The sequence below is a fragment of the Peromyscus leucopus genome, chromosome 12 (genome assembly GCF_004664715.2).
Source record: "Peromyscus leucopus breed LL Stock chromosome 12, UCI_PerLeu_2.1, whole genome shotgun sequence".
NCBI classification, from domain to species: domain Eukaryota; kingdom Metazoa; phylum Chordata; class Mammalia; order Rodentia; family Cricetidae; genus Peromyscus; species Peromyscus leucopus.
Window position 1 is genome coordinate 46,534,726 of NC_051073.1, and position 20,156 is coordinate 46,554,881.

The following is a 20,156-nucleotide window of genomic DNA, read 5'->3' on the forward strand; positions in this document are numbered from 1 at the left end:
AAGGACCAGAAAAAAGGCTCAGCTAAGCACAGCTCTTTCTATAGCTGTATTCCTTGGGCCAGAATGGAAAGAGAAATGAGTGAGCAGATCTCCCGAAGTTAAGGTTATTGCTTACAAGAAATACCATCTTGGACCTGGGTAGACATCCCTGCCACCAAGCTTAATAACCTGAAATCAGTTCCCAAACCCACATAATGGAAAAAGAGTCCCTACTCCTACAAGTTGTACACACAGAGACACAATAATAATTAATGTAATAAAAATTCTAAGACATAGAATTTTATATGTGTGTTTATTGCCATACTCTGTACTTACCTCAGCAGCCAAAAATAATGTGGGATGTTAGCAGGAGGCAGAGATTTGGACTCTCTTGCCCTGTCAGTTTGGGTTGTAAAAGGACGCCTCCCCAGGTGAAGGCCCTGATTGGAACATATGATTGAAGTATGTAGATATTTTTGTATGTGGGGTGGCACATGTTCATAGGTGTGCAATACACATGTGAACACATGGGTGTGGAAGCCAGAAGACACCTCAGTTTTTATTCCTCTTCAAGCCCATTCTCTCTTGTTTTCTGAGACAGGTTCTCTCACTAGGACCCCTAGCTCTCTGCTTAAGGTCTCCCAGCTCTGGGATTACAAGTGAACCACCTCACCTGGTCTTTTACATAGGCTCTGGCAATCAAGCTGAGGGCCTTGTGCCATCTACCCAACCCCATGGTGGGTAGCTTTTAATGTCTGAAAGTGACCTGGAAATCCTAGACTTGTTCCATGTATTTTAAAGGGATCTATCCAGCCAGGAAGGGAGCTTTCTGCTGAGATCAGAAAATTGAGAACAACACAGTGCTCTTTGTTCAAGCCTCCACGAGGTTCATACTGTTCAGTTAATCAGTTCCTTATGCTGGCAAGTGCTAAAATGCATTGTTTCCAGTCATTTTGAGATTAATTAGGCTAATCATCTACGGAGCAGCTCAGCAACCTCCCTGGGATGACAGTTGGGTATGAGAGTTGCTGCAGATTGGAGGATGCTCTGAGGAGAATCAGAGATAGCTTTATCTGCATTTTTTTTTTAATTCTAGAATTAAATATCTGTAGCACCCACACTGTCTGGTTAACAAGCAGAACAATGTAATCACTAATTCTAACAGATAAGTGTGTTTCAGGGTTTCCTCCATGCCAGTAATAGTGAGGCTGCTGAAATTGCCTATGTACACATTTAGTACAATGAGAACTAAAACCTGTAAGCCACCTAAGGTCAAATATAAGAACACTTCACTTTCATATAAAGTAAAATTGGTTTCTTAGAAAGTGACAGAGGCTGAGCCTATGTCTAAAATCACTTCCCTTTGTTCTGATAATTTTTCTGAAATTACTTCTACTAGTGAGTTTTGTTTAACTTAAAATAATGAGTGCTATTTATTATCTATTATGTGTTAAGCACAATTTGAGTACTTCATATGCATTAAATTAATTCTCACAACTATGTTCTGAGACAGGTACTATTATCATTCCTGTTTTTCATATTAGGAAACCAAAGAATGTAGAAGTTAGGCAAGTTTGCTTGGTACCTTGCTTAAGGTCATGTGGACAGTAAGAATCAGAATCTAGGTAGGAACTTAGATCCTCTGTCTCCCTGGACTGTGCTCTTATGGTGGGCTTTTTTGTCTTCTTTAAGACAACTATAAAAATGCTGTCTAAGATGCTTATTATAGTCTTACGAAGACAGTTCACTCCTACCCATATATGCATGGTAACATGTTCAAGGATGCTATCAAAGAAATGGAGCTTAGGTTTTCTTGTTAGAAAATCTCGCACCTTTGAAAAGCTGACAGGTTGCGTCCCACACTCTCTGTGGATATGGTTCTGTAGATACATGAAGGTTATTGGGAATTAGTGGTGTACAACGCCAGCCCCCAAGGGGATTGCTCTTTAGTTGATGAAGATGATATTAAAAAAGAAGATAGGAAGGCAGAGAAGCACTCCATTATATTTTTCTTTACCTCAGTTTATCAACTTTGTTACATTTCTGTCAGAAGCTAAAGAAACAGGGTGTTGTATTTCCCCTAGATAAACCTCATAGGAAAGAGAAAAACCATTGGAAAAGTTGTCATTAGCTATATTTATTAAATAAGGACATAGGCATTCTCTGAAACTTTAGCACCTTACTTTTTCATATATTCTTAATTGCTATAATGATGTATGCATCAAGTAAAAGGTAGGCAAAGGTAAATTTATTGTATTCTAAAAATCAAATCATTTATAAAATTGCACATTAAAATGACAGGATTTATAAACAATATTGCAAAAACGTCGGTAGCTCCATGAATAATCTTGCTTAGCTATTCTCCCTCCAACATTTTAACATTTCCCAATGATTAGAGGTGCTTGACTGAAGTAGGACTGTATGTCAGTGTTCTCTGTGTGTGTCCTGAGTATCTGACCCTTCCAGCCACCTCTAGCCCAGAGCATAAAGCTGCAGATCTCAACCTATTTCTAACTCTAAAACTGGAAAATTTACAAGGGACTTTTATTTAACATTGCTGTGTTTCTTTTCTTTTGATTCAAGTCTCTAGTCATTTAAACACCTAAAACTTTTCTTCTCACTCCAAATTGCACCAGTGTATTTTGGGGGGAGCTAAAATATAAAAATGTTTTTAATAACTGCCGTTAACAACTTCAGTGAAGACATCAGATGGCCATATGGTACCACAACAACTCCTGCCCATCCAGAATCCACAATTTTCAAGGAAATAGTCAAGAAAATATTTAAATTGTCAGTTCACCTGGCCCAGTGTTTTCAGCCAACCAAAGAGAAAATTGCTCAACTTGCCCAGATTTCAGTGCTCAGAGGTGTATACACCACTGTTCTGTGACTGTTTATCCTGCACGATGGAGAGTCTGATTTGCTTAGCAACAATGCTGCTGTTGTTCTCAGGAACTGTTGACTGTGTGTGTTAAGGTTGACACACACAAGCACACGGACACGCACATGCATGCACGCACACACGCATGCACACACACCCCATTCTGGTTTTAATTAATTACAGAAGAAATGCACATCTTGAAAAATGCTGCTAACTGCGCATCCTGGAGTTGTATTTGAACTGTTTTGGCAGATAATAAGCCCATACAAAATGATTGTAAATATACCTTGGCTGCAAAAACATCTGTACTAAAAAGCAGAGATTTTGAATTAAAACTGATTAGTGGCAGTAGGTCTCTTTGCACACTGCCTTGTTTTTAACTTAGGGGACTTCTTCATAGTGTACAGTAACAGAAAAAGTCTAAGAGGGGGATGTTGTAGCCCATCTTGAAGCTGCTTACTAAGGCTTAGGACCAGCCAAGAGAAGGCTGCTGTGGCATTCCTTCTAACAGTTTATTAGTTTTCACTCCCCATTTCATTGTCCTTTAAGGCAGAACAAGAATTGGATCAGTATCTGAACATTGGTTAAAAGAAATGCATTTACAGTTTGTCTCATTCAAAGATTAAAAACTTCATATAGCATAAGTTTATTAATCTCTTGAAACCAGTCCTTCATAAAAGACCCCAAGCCTAAATGTGCTCTTACCTGGACTAAGAAAGGCATCTCCCTGTACCTGGAAACATTAACTACATCTCTTCACTGTGTATTGTAACACCTTCAGAAGTAATGCTTATTCTTAGCATTTTGAAGGGGATGATAACCTGTACTTTGGTCCAATATGTTGTCTGTGAGGATCAGACTCAGTATTTCAGCTCTTTCTCTTCTTTGAGGAAGGAGTTACATTATCTCCAGCACATCACTTCCAGGCCTTTCTGCCTGTACAGAAATAAGGGACCGCAATGTAGTTTCTGTTGGTAGAGGTAACTTTTAAATATCCGTGATTAATTTTCATATGTACTCTTGGGATGTGTAACTAAGAACGCTGTGATTGTCAATTGAGGCCTGGTAGTAACGTGGTTATAATTAGCATTGTTTTTAGAGATTCATAAAATAACTTTTCCTAGTTTGAATCAGAATGCACTTTAGACTTTAATGAATTACCTAAGGACTAATGAGCATTCAGTTTAACACAATTATCTGTTGAAAACCTTTAAACCTTTTCAAAGATATGAGCATATTCTTGGAGGAGAATACAAAGGTGAACAGAATGCATTCTGTGCCCCTTGAGTTATAGCTGTTGAAAAATATGGTAGGACCCCAGGGAACCGACAATAATTATCAAATATTTATGTCCTTCTTTGACTTAAAACATTAACATTTTAACTTCTTTGAATGCTGCCCTGGGAATTCCACCACTGGAAGGTGCCCTGATGATTTTCTGTTCTCACTTTTAAAGGAAGTTAATGCTCAATTTAAATTAATAATAGAAGGATGAATTGTCATTTACCATGTCAGGCACTATTTTAAGGCTTGATTAACAATTAGCTGTCTATTAAGGGCATCTTGACTAAATTAATAATAGTCATTAATTCTGTATTTCCCATAATGCAAGTTTGTTCCCTTGAGCTCAGATTGTTTTATGTTCTTTTTATGCCTGTTGTGTGACTGGCTACATGCATGTCCATGCATGTATGATGTACTTTGTATGAACACTCCTAAGCTCCACTGAATTGTGGATGTAAACACCCATAGTAGGTGTGAGTAGACATACTCATACACAAAAGTAAAACTGGGCACTGGAGAAGCTCAACAGCTAAGAACCAAGCTGCTCCTGTGAGGATCTGGCTTCATTTCCCGGCACCCATATGGTGACTCATAGCCATCTTTAACTCCAGTTCCAGGGAACCCATCTCTGTGGGCACTAGGTACACATATTGTACACAGACATATGTCCAGGTATACACATAAAGTAAAGATAAATAATTTTTGAAGTTACACTGATATTATATGACAAGACCTTTCCTGGAGAAATGCAACACACACCTACTCACGATCCAGATAGCAAGCCAGTACAGACCAAAGTGTGGATAGCAACAAAGTCCAACTTAGTGAACCAATGAATTTATTGGGGTTTCTTAGAGGAATATGGGTGAGGGGTTACTTACAGGAGCAGAAATGACTCAAAAACAGTTGTGTCACTAAAGCCTATCCCAACGAAGGTGACAGCTCACAGACGCTGGGAACCTGGAGAATGCCGCACAGCCTGCAGATAGTTCATCAGATTGGAGAATATCCTTTCCAGATGCCTCAGTCGGTCTAAACCTCTTCTAGGCAGCTGGGCTGGTCTCAGTCTTCTCTACAGCTTGTTTTGTCTGTGAGGGAGGGACCTAGTGAATCCGGTCAGTTTCAGGGCCTTCCTGAAGCTGTTTTGAGTTATTTTCCTTCGGCCTTGAGGAGCTTCCTTGCAGAATAGAATATTTCAATCTCAGAGGAAACTGCTATACAATAGCTAATCATAGTTACATATTTTTTAGAGTTTTTCTGAAATTAAGATCTTTCCAAACCCAATTTTTATGTGTAGGGTTTTTTTCCTGCCCCTAGAGAATTATTGAACCCTAGATTTAAAAATAAGAGCAAAGCAGATAGCCAATCAAGGCTCTGGCATACTGCTTGTGGTACTCATGTAAATGTCATTACTTCAAGTAATAGAAACATCATTTATGATTCTAGCATGTGGTTTCTGTGAACCAAGACTCCAGAAGAGTGTTAGCACAAAACATTGTCTTCACTCTGTTCTAGGCACTGTGAGTTCTGTACATTCCTAAGGCAAAAAAATATTAACATCTATATATTATAGGTTAGGACCCCGAGGCACAGAGTTTAGGGGAATTCTGTGAATAATCTTACATAGTAGAGTCCCCTCCTCCATCAATAACCAATCTGACAAAACCCATCTGCAATCCTGCAGTCTGCCCATAGAACCAGCACCTTGGAACTACCCCTTAATATCAAACTTGCTCAGCCCCAACAGGAGTAGTTACATCCATGTCTGTCCCCAGGTTCTGTTTCTATCACGTGGAAATACCTAGTCTGATGAGGGAATAAATATTAAAAACAACAAGTAATGGAGTTGAGCAGGTTTTATATAATAGCCAGGAAATATAAGTACTTCAATGGGAAATACAGTAGAATAAGGATACGTCAGAGTCAGATACATCTTTTAGACTGAAGGAAAACCGAGTTTCAGAAACAAACCAGCAAAGCCTAAAATGAAGTGAGACCCAAAGTACTGACAGCATTCAGTCTTTCACTCTCCTTCCTTCCCACTCTAGTGTTGTTACGGTATAGTTTATTTCTGCCCCTGTACATCTCCTTCCTGCTCTGCTTTTCCTCTCTCTGTATACAAACACACACAGTACATCCACAGTATGTAAAAGAAAGAAAAATTCTATTTTTTATGATTGATAATCTCTGAATATATTTATAAAATATATCCTATATTTTTATACATGATAACCTCTGAATATATACTGTAACAGAATATAAACTGTGTAGCAATAACAAAGAAGAAATAGAAAAGAATTATATCAACAGTTAAAAAGTACTCTAAAAATAGTATGAAAATCATTGTGAGCTATGAATGCAAAAATTGGCAAAAAGAAAAAACCCTATTTTTAATGTTTTGTAACTAAAGAAAGAAACTAGTTAGTCTAAATTAGAGGAAGTAAAGCTATCATAAAGATCCAGGAGAAAGTGAAACTACATAATTATTGTTTTGTGCCATTATGAGGAGAGAGTAAGGAAAATGATGTTCAAACCAGAACATATATGTGAAGAAAGGCTAGTGTGTGGTAACTCTGGAGCATCATGGTGGTAGGATATTAATTTGGATTTCCTATGCAGAAAAATTCCACTGTAGGCTATGGCAAGACCTTGCAAATGAAATTTGTCTCACGTTTTGTAACCTTTGACAAGTTGTAGAAAACAACTCAGAACAAAATGGGGAGAAAAACATTCTGACTTTCAAAGAATAAGCATGATTCCTAAGTGTAGGCTATTACTTCATAGAAACATTAAAAACTGTTATAATAATACTGGAACTTGTAGACAAGAGGATGAAAACTGGAAATTAACAGTTTCCCTGACAAAGGCCATGGTTACAGGTACTGGTAGGCTTGCTCTGTTCTCTGACATCCCAGTATGCAGACTGCCTTCTTCTGTTCCTATATTAATGCTCAGTGTACACCTGCATTGAGCCACCAAGAGACACTGATAGGAGACTGAGGAAGGGAGGAGGAGAAAAGGAGCTAGGGAGGAGCTGTATGTTGGTAAGGCCAAACACCATTCTTCTCGGAACCCGCTGCCTCTCTATCCCTACTGAGAGTTCTGTGTCTTATCTGATACTGCAAGAAGGCTGAGTGTCATTTAAGGAGAATATTGCCACATTGAAATACCTGTTCTCCCCAGTCACTATGGGGCTCTTATAATTAGCAAGTATTTCCACTTTTTGGCTTGTTTTTTTGCCTCACAGAACCCCAATCAAGGCTGTACTGTTACCCACTTCTCAGCTGTTTTTTGCTCCAATGAGTTAAATGTAAGCTCTTTAGCTCACTATGTAACTTTGTTTGGTTATGAACTCAGTTTTTTCAATAAAGTCTATCCTTTAGGACTGACAAAGAGGGTAATCAGTTTTTGCTCAATATTAAACTTCTCAGACAAACCTGCCCCCTCACACTGTAATAAGTTACCTGTCTTTGTGCAAAAGTCGATTAACTCTCAAGAGCACTGTGTAACATGAACCCCTATATTGGAAAAAGAAGGTTCTATTAAGCAACCCAGTGACACTCAGGTCTGGGTCAGATTTGGGTTTTGTTTTTTTATTTGTTTATTTTGGTTTTTCGAGGCAGGGTTTCTCTGTGAAACAATTTTGGCTATCCTGGAACTCACTCTGTAGACCAGGCCGGCCTCAAACTCACGGAGATCCTCCTGCCTCTACCTCTGAGTGCTGGGATTAAAGGAGTGTGCCACCACCACCTGGCCAGATTTGGGTTTTGGTCAATGAACAGATTTGTGATTTGTGGCTTTTAATAGAAGAATTTGTTTTACTTTTATAATTTTACCTCCAGCAATATAATTGTATTTCTTAAAATTTAGGATCAACACACTCTATTTGAGGAGGGTGGGGGTGGCTTCTAAGAGCCTAAAACAGGGGAGTAAAGCGTGCTTGGTGTAATTACCTACACAAGAAATATTATGCTATTTCCCAGAATACGTCCCTAGAGTGAATGTCTATATGTGTTCCATTTCAGTCCTTGCTTAGAATCCTATCAAGGGTGATAAGGAGAATCATTTTGAAATATATTGAACAGAGAATAGAGTTTGCAAAGTACTATTAGGTTTGCTAAGTTAAATCTGTGCTGCAGATGCAAACTGTTGGCCCAGCGCTGCAGAAGCCTCTGCCTAGATGAGAAATGGTCCTGACATGACCCATGGAAGGCAACCAGAGTGACAAAGGCTGAAGAAACATTACATTTACTTTGAGAATGTCATTCTGAGCTACTTCTAGAGCCAGTTATTGAGCCCACATGGGATTGTTTATAAATAACTAGGGCTAGAATAGTGGAAAAGGAAAACTACTTCAAAATTCACTCATTAGAGTTAAGCATGCAGGGAAGAAAAATGATGTCGTGTTTTAGCAGTAACATAAGATAACATGTACTTCAGGCGTCTTTCTTGTTCAGGACAATAAGGGGAAGAGCCCAGTGGGCATGGTTACTAGCTGAGTTTTAAAAGTAAACTTGCGTGAGTCCAGAGAAAGACAACTCTGTTGCACACACTTCTTTTTTCACATCTTCCCTGTGAATTTTCTGAAGCACTGGGCACTCTTGTCATGTTATCCAGTTTTTTTTTAAAAGCAGTGGTGTCTGCCTCCTCCGCACCTCCAGTTCCTTACAGAGTCCTCTCAGAAAGGTTTGTGATGCAGTCGAAGTACTAAGGGGAAAAGTGAGACAGAGGGCATCTGATACTTAATCCAGTGTATGACTCATTCAGAACTGAGTTTCACATCTGTCAGTGGTCCTAAGAACTTGCCATTTGGGAAGATGATGGTTCTGTAAAACAGATGAGCTTCCTGCTCCTGTGCTGATTCTGTGCTGACTCATCAAGCCCCAGTGCTCTTTCTCTTCCATGCTGCTAATGCACAGTAAATCACATATGTTACGGCTACTTTGTCCTGTGCTGCACTTGACCAAATCAGCATCACCGGCCTCTTGGTAAATCACTCAAACGCAGAAACCTAATGCTGTTGTTTTTTTAATGTCATTAGTATCCTTCTTGGGACCTGGCATGTGAGAGGTTACAGTCGTGTTTATGAGTGGAAACTGGGGTATTGAAAATAGTTTACTATAAGCTGTAATTCCACCTCCTAGAACACAGCCTGAGTTTCAAGGTAATAGGGAACTGGAGATGAAGGCGACAGCTTTCCTCTTAAATGTTCTAGATGTGACACTTGGGGTAAAGAATTTTTAAAGTTGACCAGATACAGAGCAGATGTATTTTGGTATTCAGAAGTTTTAAAATTCTTAAAAAACAAAACAAAAAAACACCAAAACATGTATAATAAATATATCTTGCTCTGTGTGTGTCCAGTACATATCCAAATACATGAATATTCTGATAGCAAAAATACAATAAGTGTGGTAAACTGCCTATGACATAGTTTCCGTTGGTGTGGCTGTGAATCTACAGCCAGGCTCCGATCAGACTAGATTTGTCACCAGACAAGAGCAAAAACAAATTCATGTTTTCAGAGCTTCTATGTTTTTATAGCTATCTGTGGCATCTGTGGACCTGTACTGCATGTTCACTAATTGAAGCCTTCCATTGTTGTTTGATGAATCATTGTAACATTTCTAATTTCAAGTGGATTGGTGGAAGTTACTACTGTTTTCTTTTTTTCTGGGGTGTGGGACCAAACACAGAACAGAGTGTGGGGATTATATTGACATAATATATCATCTCACTTTGCCTCAGAAAATCTTCCAAGATAGGATCTGTCTGTTTTATAAAGGTCTTGGGCAATAAGGGGTGAAGTTCTGTACCAAACAAGCATAAAACTAGGAGCCAAGTTTGTCTTTATGCTCCAGAATCCATCCTCTATCAAATCTAATTTTTGTAAGAAAAGTTTCTGATGATGCTAGAAAATGATTCAAGGGTGTTTATGGCAGAAGTGAGATGATTATTATAAAGTGTTCTTAAAGAGGTATAATTAAAAAGTGAAAACTAATTTTGATGATAAAATAATGAGGCTGTTTTGGTGTTTTTCCTCTCACTTTTGTTTTAACTATGTAGATGTGTCTGGCATCAGAGGGGATGAAAATGGAAGAAACAAAACCCATAAAATCAAAAGAATCAGATGGTGGGAGAATTAAAGAAATGGAAAAAGGGAAGGAAGAGAGAGACATAAAATTGGAGAAAAACAATGAATCTGGGTTCCAGAAAGAAGTAGAATTTGAGAAATCATCTAAGGAAAATATAAGGGAGTCTAAGGACTTAAGACACTTTGAGGAGCTACAAATGGATAATGTAATGGCTATAAAAATGGAAGACCCCAAAGAAATTAGAAAGGAATCAGAGGACGATCAGAAATATGGTCATTTCCCTGATTTTTCTTACTCTGCCAGTAGCAAGATAATAATTAGTGATGTCCCCAATAGAAAGGATCACATGTGCCACCCTCATGGAATTATGATCATTGAGGACCCCACCACACTAAACAAACCAGAAAAGATCAAAAAGAAAAAGAAGAAAAACAAACTGGATCGGCATGGAAATGACAAATCCACACCCAAGAAGACCTGCAAGAAGAGGCAGTCTTCAGAATCCGACATTGAGAGTGTCATGTACACCATAGAAGCTGTTGCAAAAGGAGACTGGGGTGTTGACAAACTTGGAGAAACCCCAAGAAAGAAGGCCCGCCCCTCAAGTGGCAAGGGAGGCATTTTGGATGCCAAGCCACCAAAGAAAAAAGTGAAATCGAAAGAGAAGAAGGTTTCCAAGGAAAAGTGCTCAGACATCACCAAAGAGTCACGACCTCCAGATTTCCTTAATATTTCTGCCAGCAAGAACACTCCTGGGGAGGTGCCAGAGGGCATAAAAGCAGAACCATTGACCCCCACAGAGGATGCACTGCCACCTAGCCTACCAGGACAGGCCAAGCCTGAGGACAGTGACTGTCACAGAAAAACAGAGACCTGTGGCTCCAGGAAATCGGAGAGGTCTTGCAAAGGTGCTCTTTATAAAACCCTGGTGTCAGAGGGCATGCTCACCTCCCTGCGAGCTAATGTTGACAGAGGTAAGTGACATCTATAAACCTCGGTGGACTACAATGCTAGCAGAGTCTCCTCTTCAGACCTATTGAAAAAAATCATCATGAACAGTTGAATATCAAACTAGTACCTAGTATGACTCACTCATTCATGTGTCATATCCATTTCACTTTACCTGTGTACTTCCTAGCACTGTTAAGGGAAGGTTTGTTTTTTTGTAAATAGTCAGGATAGAGAAATTCCAAATTACTTTTTTGTTTGTTTGTTTCTCCGTTATGGGCTGGCTTCATCAGTATGACATGACACTTTTAGCCTAATATTTAAATTGATGAAATTTCCTGAATGACACAAATAAATTTGGCAGGATCTACCTGTAGGCTCCAAAAGCAAATATCCTATCTAGCTCTTTTGTTAGGTAATCAAAACTACAAATGAAGTGTTATTTAAAGCATAGTAGCATCTATACAGTATTTTATCTGTATTCGTTTTATTTTGAAGCATCTGGCTAGGGAACTGTTTCTTGGTTGGCTCTATTTCAACAAGAGATGATATGTGGTTCTTAGGTCAGATAAGCCCTAAGTGGAAAGAGCTTGGGAGTATGTAATTCTTCAGGGATGTCTTTTAGTGAGTCTTGAGAAATTTAGGATTAATATTGTCTATCAGCAACAGACTCACACTTTAATTTAGGCTGGTTCTCAAATGGAAAAGATAGGAGCAGCATCTTGAGTTTAGTACATGGTGGACTATGACATGACTGCTTATCTCAGAGATAAGATTGTTTTTTTACAGTTCCTTTATTAAAAGCAGTCCAACCCAAATCACTCTGGGTACTGATAGGTACAAATAGTATCATGGAGATAATAGGTAAAGGGGCCAAGAAGTCACTTGTGAAGGACCTGAGCTGATCTCCTCCAGCTCTAGTATTCTGAGCAAACCCCTTCCTTCACTTGGGTTTCCTAGGGAAACGAAGCTCAGGAAAAGGAAATTCCTCTGATCACGAAGGGTGTTGGAGTGAAGAGAGCTGGACATTTAACCAGAGTGGGACCAGTGGGAGCAAGAAGTTTAAGAAGAAGCTAAGGGAAGACTCCTTCCTTGGGTAAGTGCCTGTCAGCACAGGTGACCTTCACTGTGTACCCAACTGTGGCAAGAGTATTAAGTAAGTCTGAGGTACTGTTGGTTATTTTTTGTTAGCCCTTGTCTTAATAAGCTCCCTACCAAAGACAGATCAGGGGTAATTACATGATTCCTGCCCCTAACCAATCATATGAATGATAATGTCATTTACACTTGAGGTATAATACAAACTATACACAGTTTAAGTTTAGGTCTGAGTTTAAATTGAGGTCCACCACAGTGCAGTATTGTAATAATTGTGGATACTCTATTATCAATTACTAGGACCCATTTTACCATCTGGAGCTAAAGATGAATTTTATTTGTGTATTTACATTTTGCACATTTTATGCCATTATTTACATTTTAGTATTATATGTGTTTAATATTTCTGAATATAGGTACGTATGTTAATAAAAATAATGATAGCTGGACAATATGAGGTAAATAAATTATGCTCACCTTCTGACGCTGGTGTATCTAAACAACCTCTTGCTACTCTAAGAAAAGTAATCCTGATATACATGTACATTGAAATGTGGTACTGAGCAAGCAATGGTACATATCACTATAAAATCACTTAGGATTGTTATTTCATGATTACTGTTATGCCAACACTTTATATTGATCAATATAAAGCATTTTGTTGGTAGAGGTAGTACTTTATATTGGTGAGAAAAACATCTCCATATTCACTTGTGCCATTTTGAAAGTCCTTTGAGATTTCATATTAGCCTAATTTGAAAAGAATGCATTGAATACAAATAATTTTTCATAAGTATTTTTAAAAGTATGCAGATTTTATGCATTGAGTATATTGTATTTATTTTATTCATAATCTTTGCATTTCTATTTGTGGGAAATATAACTTTCATTGGAAATAAGGTACTTTAAAATCTGGTTAATTCTAAGACTTCAGGGCATCATAAACTGGAAAGTAGAGGCTTATGGTGCAGATACTTGAAGATTATTTTTAAAAACATATTTCAAGATTATATTAAAATAATATATTTAATAGTTTCATTACTAGTGTTTTAAAAGTCCAAAGTACTTCAAATTAGTTTTATTTACATTATACTTAAGTAATGATATGAAAATTCTCCATTTGTCATTGCTAAATGATACTTTGAAATGCAGGGTTCTTTAAAATAAAAATAGTGATCCTAGGACATCTCTAGACAATATTGTGCATTTCCATGAACTGCTCAGACTGTGAGTCTGAATACCAAGCCAGGACAGGAGGAAGCTCATGACAGAAGTAGAGAAATAAAGTAAGCAATCATGAAAGCTGGGGAGGTAGCTCAGCTGCTGATGTGTTTGCCACTGTACCATGAAGACCCAAGTTCAATCCCAAAGCCCATGTTAACAAAAAAAAATTTTTTTTTGGCATGGTTGCAAACCCAAAACTAGCAAGTCAGAGACAGGTGGATCCCAGAGTGCACTAGTTAGCTAGACTTAATCAGTAAGCTCCTGGCCAAGTAAGACGCCCTGTCTCAAAAAAACAGGATGGATGGCTCTTAAAAAACACCTGAGGTTGTTTTCTAGCCTTCACACACACACACACACACACACACACACACACACACACACACACACACACACACACACACACACTCATTCACAGAAGTGGTAATAATAAGCAGCAAGCATTAAGCTTGCCAATGAAGTTGATGATTCCACTCTAAGCAGCAAGGTTAGTTAGGAGGCACATGCCCACACCAGGTCTTTGGAAACAGAAGCCTGAAGCATATGGGTTCAAGGACAACAAGGACTAAATATGGACTTCCAGGTCAGTCTCAGCTACACAGAAAGACCTTGTCTCCAAACCTAACTTGATCAATTATTTAAACTCCCAAGTTGCAAGAGAGATGTTTCTCCATTTGCTGAGAAACAGGGTAAATGAAACAGCCTTCAAAAATCTATGTCAAGAGAATAGTGGGGTGTGAAGCTGAAGCTGCTCTTCTTCCCCAACCCTTCCATTTCCTGTCTACCAAGCTCGGCAGTTCTGCAGCATCTTCACCCAGCTGTCTGCAGTGTATCTTTGTTAGTAATTCTCATTGAACAAAAGCCAGCAGTTAGCCTAGGATCCAGCAGGCATGCTGCCATTGCTGTGCGGGGCCCTTAGAGACAAAACCAGCCCAAGGATTCCCTGACTTTGCCAGTCATTTGTGATTTTCATTTAAAGTGGTACTGCCTCTCTTGCCAGTCTTCCTTGAAAGCTGGCTTTACTTTGCTAGCTGAGTGTTGTTCCTCATGAGTCAACACTCTAGAATTTCTTTTCAAACATTCAAATTTTATACGCTTTCTAAAATCTGTGTATGTTTTAATCAAACACTAGTCAGTAATTTAAAAACTCAACTTATAAGACTCAATGTATCATATTACCTATGATATTGTTAATGCATGAGCATTCATATGAATGTTTAGAATGAGACCTGTCTGAGTAGAGTATACTTTGTATTTAACCGTATGAGACTAAACCATGCCAGCAGAGAGAATGCCAACTCTTACACTTTAACCATTCTGTGTTTTCTAAGGTGTGTAGATTTATATTGATAAATCTTCTCAAGAATTTCTGAGGTCTTTTTTCCCCCTTGTATGGATTTTTTTTTAATGCCTTAATTCCTAGGGACCCTGTTTTCAAGTTGAAATACTTAAAAATATATCATTTATCGGTTTCTGTTTAAATATTTGGCCTTTTGCTAATTGAATTCCCTCTCTCTTTTTAATAGTTCCGCAAAGCTGGATGAGGAATTTGAAAAGAAATTCAACAGCCTCCCTCAATATAGTCCTCTTACATTTGACCGGAAATGTGTATCTATTCCAAGGAAAAAGAAGAAGACTGGAAACATGTCCTCCGAATCGACTAAAACCAGCAAAGGTTAGCTGTGGCCTCTCTACTCCTTGCACTGCATCAGAACCTCAGCTGCCCCTTCATCTAACTTCAGCTCCCCTTAGAGAACCACAGTGATTAGAGTTAGAATCGAGGCAGAAAGGAGGCAGAATTGCCTCCCTTCTCCTGTCTTTCCTCCTTAATTCTCCTTAGCCTCTATCTTTGCATCATGTCTGTACATTTGCTCTTAAAGATGTACCCAGGCTTTTTCAGATGTGGTACTCATGTCCGTATGGTCATGCTGCTGCTCTCCAGAGCTCTCTTGGAATTTTGAGATTTTGTTGAGCAAATTCCACTGCCTGAATAAAACTTGTATTTGGTGAGTCTGCAAGAGAACAGGCTCTGGGACTTTGCAAACCTTCTGTTTGCCTGAGAAGCAAACACTGTTCTTTACTATCTGGATGAACCAAAACAAAAGAAAACTACCTAGAATAAATACTCCACTAATAGACTTTGTTTCGTTACATTTGCAGAAAAGTGCATTGTTTACATAGTTGCTTTCAAGAGCATCAGGTTCTCTCTGTCTGTTAGGAATCTCTTCAAATTATCAGTGTGACTTGGGTAGCTCTCAGCACTCATCAGGGATAACATTCCCATTTAAAGGGACTGTTTAAGGGTATTGGCATTTTCAGTGGTCTCAACACCCAGGACAGCTGTTGACAAGCTGCCCTGTGTGACAAGCCCTGGGCATGATCTGGGTGCCAAACATGAGCTCCACTCAGGCCCAATGAATTGGCCCACCCAGAATCTAAGCATTACTGTCAATGAGAACTTTGTCTTTTCATTTCTCTTTAGGCCTGAAGATTAGTTAGGAAAACTTTTTTCTAGTTTTCCCCACAGTTACGTCATTCAGTGAGCTGTCCTGCCAGCAACAGGAAATGGAGAGATGGAGCACAGGTGTGGCTGAGCTACAGCTGCTTCAGGCTCAAATTCTGAGCAGGGTTTGGTAGATGAGTTCTTTGTAATTATCTTGCAGATGTGGCTACCTGTTCCCTGCTTGTGTCAAATCAGATTGATTCCCTGATTTTGTGGATTTTGAGGGAATATTTAAAATATATAAACTATAGAAAATACATTTATATTGTTTTCTCTAATAAAACATAAATCATTCTCCCTCAGGATCTATAAACCCTTTGCACACTGTAATTGTCACAACAAGGGGAGGATCACTTTGAGATGTGCATCTCAGGATATTATTGAAAGGCTTATGAAAAACCCTACTCCATGATTAAAGGCTGGGAGGTGCATAAAAATAATTGTAGAATTACCCATCTCCTTCTGTGGTTACTAAGAAGCCTAAAGAATAAAGAATTAAATAGGAAATGAAGCATCACTAGCTTTTCTCATCTGAGAAAATCAATGTTCTGTGGAGACCTTCCAAGATGGATAGGGCAAGAGCTGAAGTATACCTGTTGACAGGCAGTTGAACCCCACATGAAATGACAGTCTTCATCCTGGAGATACTTAGGTGTAGGCAATGTAGTCCATGAGCCCAGAGATGCCTGGTGTCTTGAGCTCCCACACTTCTTGGCTTTAAAGATGCTGATAAATATTTGACAAGCCAGTAAAATGGCGCTTAATTGATTGAGGTTCAAGACACATTCCTTATCCCGCTCCTTACAGTTCAAGACATTCATTATACGTCTGTGAAACTGCTGAATTATCTACCCTGGAAAGTACTGATAGATTATTTTTCTAAAGCCGAAACACTGAAGTTAGGATCCATTTTTACAAAACCTTTCTTGGTTGTCTATTACATGCTTTCTCCTCTCCATCTAAGATTAATAGTATTTCTTTGGCATGAAATAGCTCTTTGTAGTTTTACATTGTGCTTCCTACAACATCATCTTAACTTGTTCATTATACTTCTCAAGCCACAAAAGAAGCCACTGGTATGTCAGTAATTATATATGTGGAAGTCTTCTCCTTTTAGATTATGGTCTATGTTGTGTTTCATAAAACGAAATGGAATTAAAATAAAGCAAAAATTAAATAATATATTCTGTTTAGCAAACTGGAGAAATAGTATTCATAACTAATTTGCAATTTGGCATTAGCAGTGTACTAGACTGCGGGTTATTAATGAAATTATCATACCAGCTGTGCTGTAATTGCCTGCTCTTTGGGGTATAGAGAGATTGTTTTCTTAGACTCTAGACCCTTTGCACCTTTGCATAATGAGTCATTCAAAACAAACACTGTGTTATGAGATCATTAGTTCTTCTGTAGAAGAGTATGTGTTCATAGGAAACTCATTTTTTTTCTTCTTTTTCAAGACAGGGTTTCTCTGAGTAGCCCTGGCTGTCCTGGAACTCACTCTAGCCAGGCAGGCCTCAAACTCTGAGACCTACCTGCCTCTACTTCCTGAGTGCTGGGATTAAAGGGGAGGACCATCACCACCTGGCTAGGAAACTCGTTTTTTAACACCAGTTTCCCATTTGTATTCTTTTCTCCTGCATTCACTGTCATTCAACATTAGTTTTTCCTCACATATACTTGGTACCCCTTTGGGTATTTGTGGGTATATGAAGTACATAAAATTTTTCTGAAATGTAATTTCAAGAAGAAATCACTATTTATGATTTCCTACAGATGCATATCTCCAATCATAGTACTTACTTGGGTTTACTCCTCTGTTTTCCCAATGATCTCATTGGTTCTGACTTTTTTCGTGCTCCCTCATTTCTTCCTCATGGTCTTTCCCTTATTTCTGCCCCATCCCTTATGTCAAAAACTTCACAGTGAAAGGAATGACCTCCTGCAAGTGGGCTTGGTCTGTTTTGTCATAGTTGAACACAGCGTGATGATTTAGGAATAGAATTTCCCTTTGCTTCTAAGAACAAACTATCCAATAAATGATCATCCATCTAGCTCACAGTGCAGTTCAGCTACAGAAGCCCAATCTTACATTGTTTTCCAGGTTATCTCTGGGTTCTTTCTGTGTGATTTTGAATGAAAGCTTTAAATCATGAGTCTAAATGAAAAACTCTAACTTCTAAGAGGTTTCCTTTTGGAACATCAATTTATCTGTAATGATAATGTATGAAGTATTGTTTACAAAAAGCCTCAGAAGTCAGAGTTCTGGGAAAATAGTAATTTTCAAACAGTAGTCAGGTTCTGTTGAAAACGTAAATTGAGTTCAAGTTGGAATGTTTTAATTTAAAGCTCTATCTTGATCCTTGACTTCTACTTATTCTTTATATCTTTGCATATTTCTTTGGCCCTTGTCAAATGTGCTGCTGTTCTTTTTTTTTTTTTTTCAACCCACATTACATTTTAATATTAAAGTTAAAAATGGTTACATGGGCAACTAGAGAGATGGCTAAACAGTTAAAAGACTGGTTGCTGTTTGAGAGGACCTAGGTTCCCAGTACCCACATGGTGGCTTATAACCATTGTAACTCCAATCCCAGGGACACCTTCTTCTGGCTTTCACAGGGATTGCTTGCATGTGGTACACAGACATAATTCAGGCAGATATGCATACACATAATATTAAAAGTGGAAAAGAAAGTAAATGGCTAAGCAGGAGCTAGCCAGGAGCAACACCTGCTTAACATATATAAAGCACTAATAGGAAGTTTAATCCAACTACTCTCTCCTCTCCATAAGATGGCTAAGAATTTCTTGTTTTTAAATCATGGTGGTAATACAAGAAGCTGTTTCACAGAATAGAAGCTAGAATCTGCTGTTTGAATTTAAGAACACTTTCGGTCTGTGAGACTGAGGTCTGTAGATAGCTAGGCTAGCCTCTCCTGCTAGGAAGATGTAGTTCCCAGTTTAGGCAGAATTTTGTCATTTACCCTCAAACTATTTGAGTCTTCATTGCTACCAAACTTTCTCAGGAAGAGAATGGCAGCAGATTTGCACTCTAAAAGGCACACTATGATGAATTTCTTTCTAATCCTTACTATGTTTATTTTGGTAAGTTATAATCTTGCAAGAATACACTCAATTTTACTTATTTATAGTTTATTTGTGTTTTTAATTCTCATTCAGAGTAATAGGTTGTATAATGGTATTCTCACACATACTTTGTTGAGCCTCTTCCCCAACTCTCCTCCCCCTCCCTGACAGTCTTGAGTTCCTTAATCACAAGTGTTCAGCCCAAGTAAGTAGCTCCACCCCATTCATGAATCCTAACTTAATAGTGGCTGATAATACTTTCCAACTTATGCAAATCAATGGATATTTCCAACTTACTCAGATCAATGCCCAGCAGCCGGGAGCAATTTGTTACAAATTATTGCAAAGGAATTTATTGATTCATTAGTTATGCAACCAATACAAAAATGACAGCCTGGTCTTAGGGGGAAAAAATCCTTATGCTTTTATATTGATTAGAACACATGAAATTATAGAACATGGGGAGAGTTCCTGGCAGTAGAGTTAGACCTGGCATTTAGGACACAATGGTTCAAAAGAGCAGGTTCGCCTAAGTCTTACCTCTGACCTTGAACAATTACCATGCCGAGCTAAGACTGATGTGCTACTGCCACACATGCCCTAAATGTCCATCTTCCAGGAGACCCTGAGCATGAATGCTTTGGAAAGGCTGAGATGTCAGTCAGTGTCAATGTTCTTAACCTCTTGGCTTGTGGTATGGCTCTACTGTTTCTACCCAGCTGTAAGTTGGAGTGCAATGCAAAGGACTGATACCCTCAGAGTTCAGGACATCCTTCCCCAAGTTACAAGTGGTGACCTGAGTCGCTTTACATACCAGCACTGTGCAGGGTTGCCCTAAGGAGGCTGCAGTTGGTGCTAGTATTCTCTTACACAGTTTGGTAAGGAAAGAGATGTAACAGAAGCCTGAAGGGTAGTGCGAGTGAAGAACAATGATCTTTTCTTTGTTTTCTGAATGGTTCTTTCCAGAACATTTTTTCCTGCTTTTTGTGTCCTTCCTTTTCCCCCAATTTGTGTTTCCTTCTATGTTAATGTAACAAGGGAAAAAAGATACTACTAA

General features: G+C 38.6%; 1 protein-coding gene across 9 annotated transcripts in view; it reads left to right on the top strand.

Annotated features, from left to right (window-relative positions):
- The window catches only part of Bbx (BBX high mobility group box domain containing), a 246,912-nt gene that overhangs the window by 201,661 nt on the left and 25,095 nt on the right, over positions 1-20,156 (top strand). For all 9 annotated transcript variants that reach the window (XM_028867474.2, XM_028867477.2, XM_037209718.1 and 6 more), the window contains 3 exons: positions 10,211-11,213; positions 12,148-12,283; positions 15,033-15,181. In XM_028867474.2, the coding sequence (XP_028723307.1) occupies positions 10,211-11,213; positions 12,148-12,283; positions 15,033-15,181 (1,288 nt within the window). The remainder of the gene's footprint in view (positions 1-10,210; positions 11,214-12,147; positions 12,284-15,032; positions 15,182-20,156) is intronic.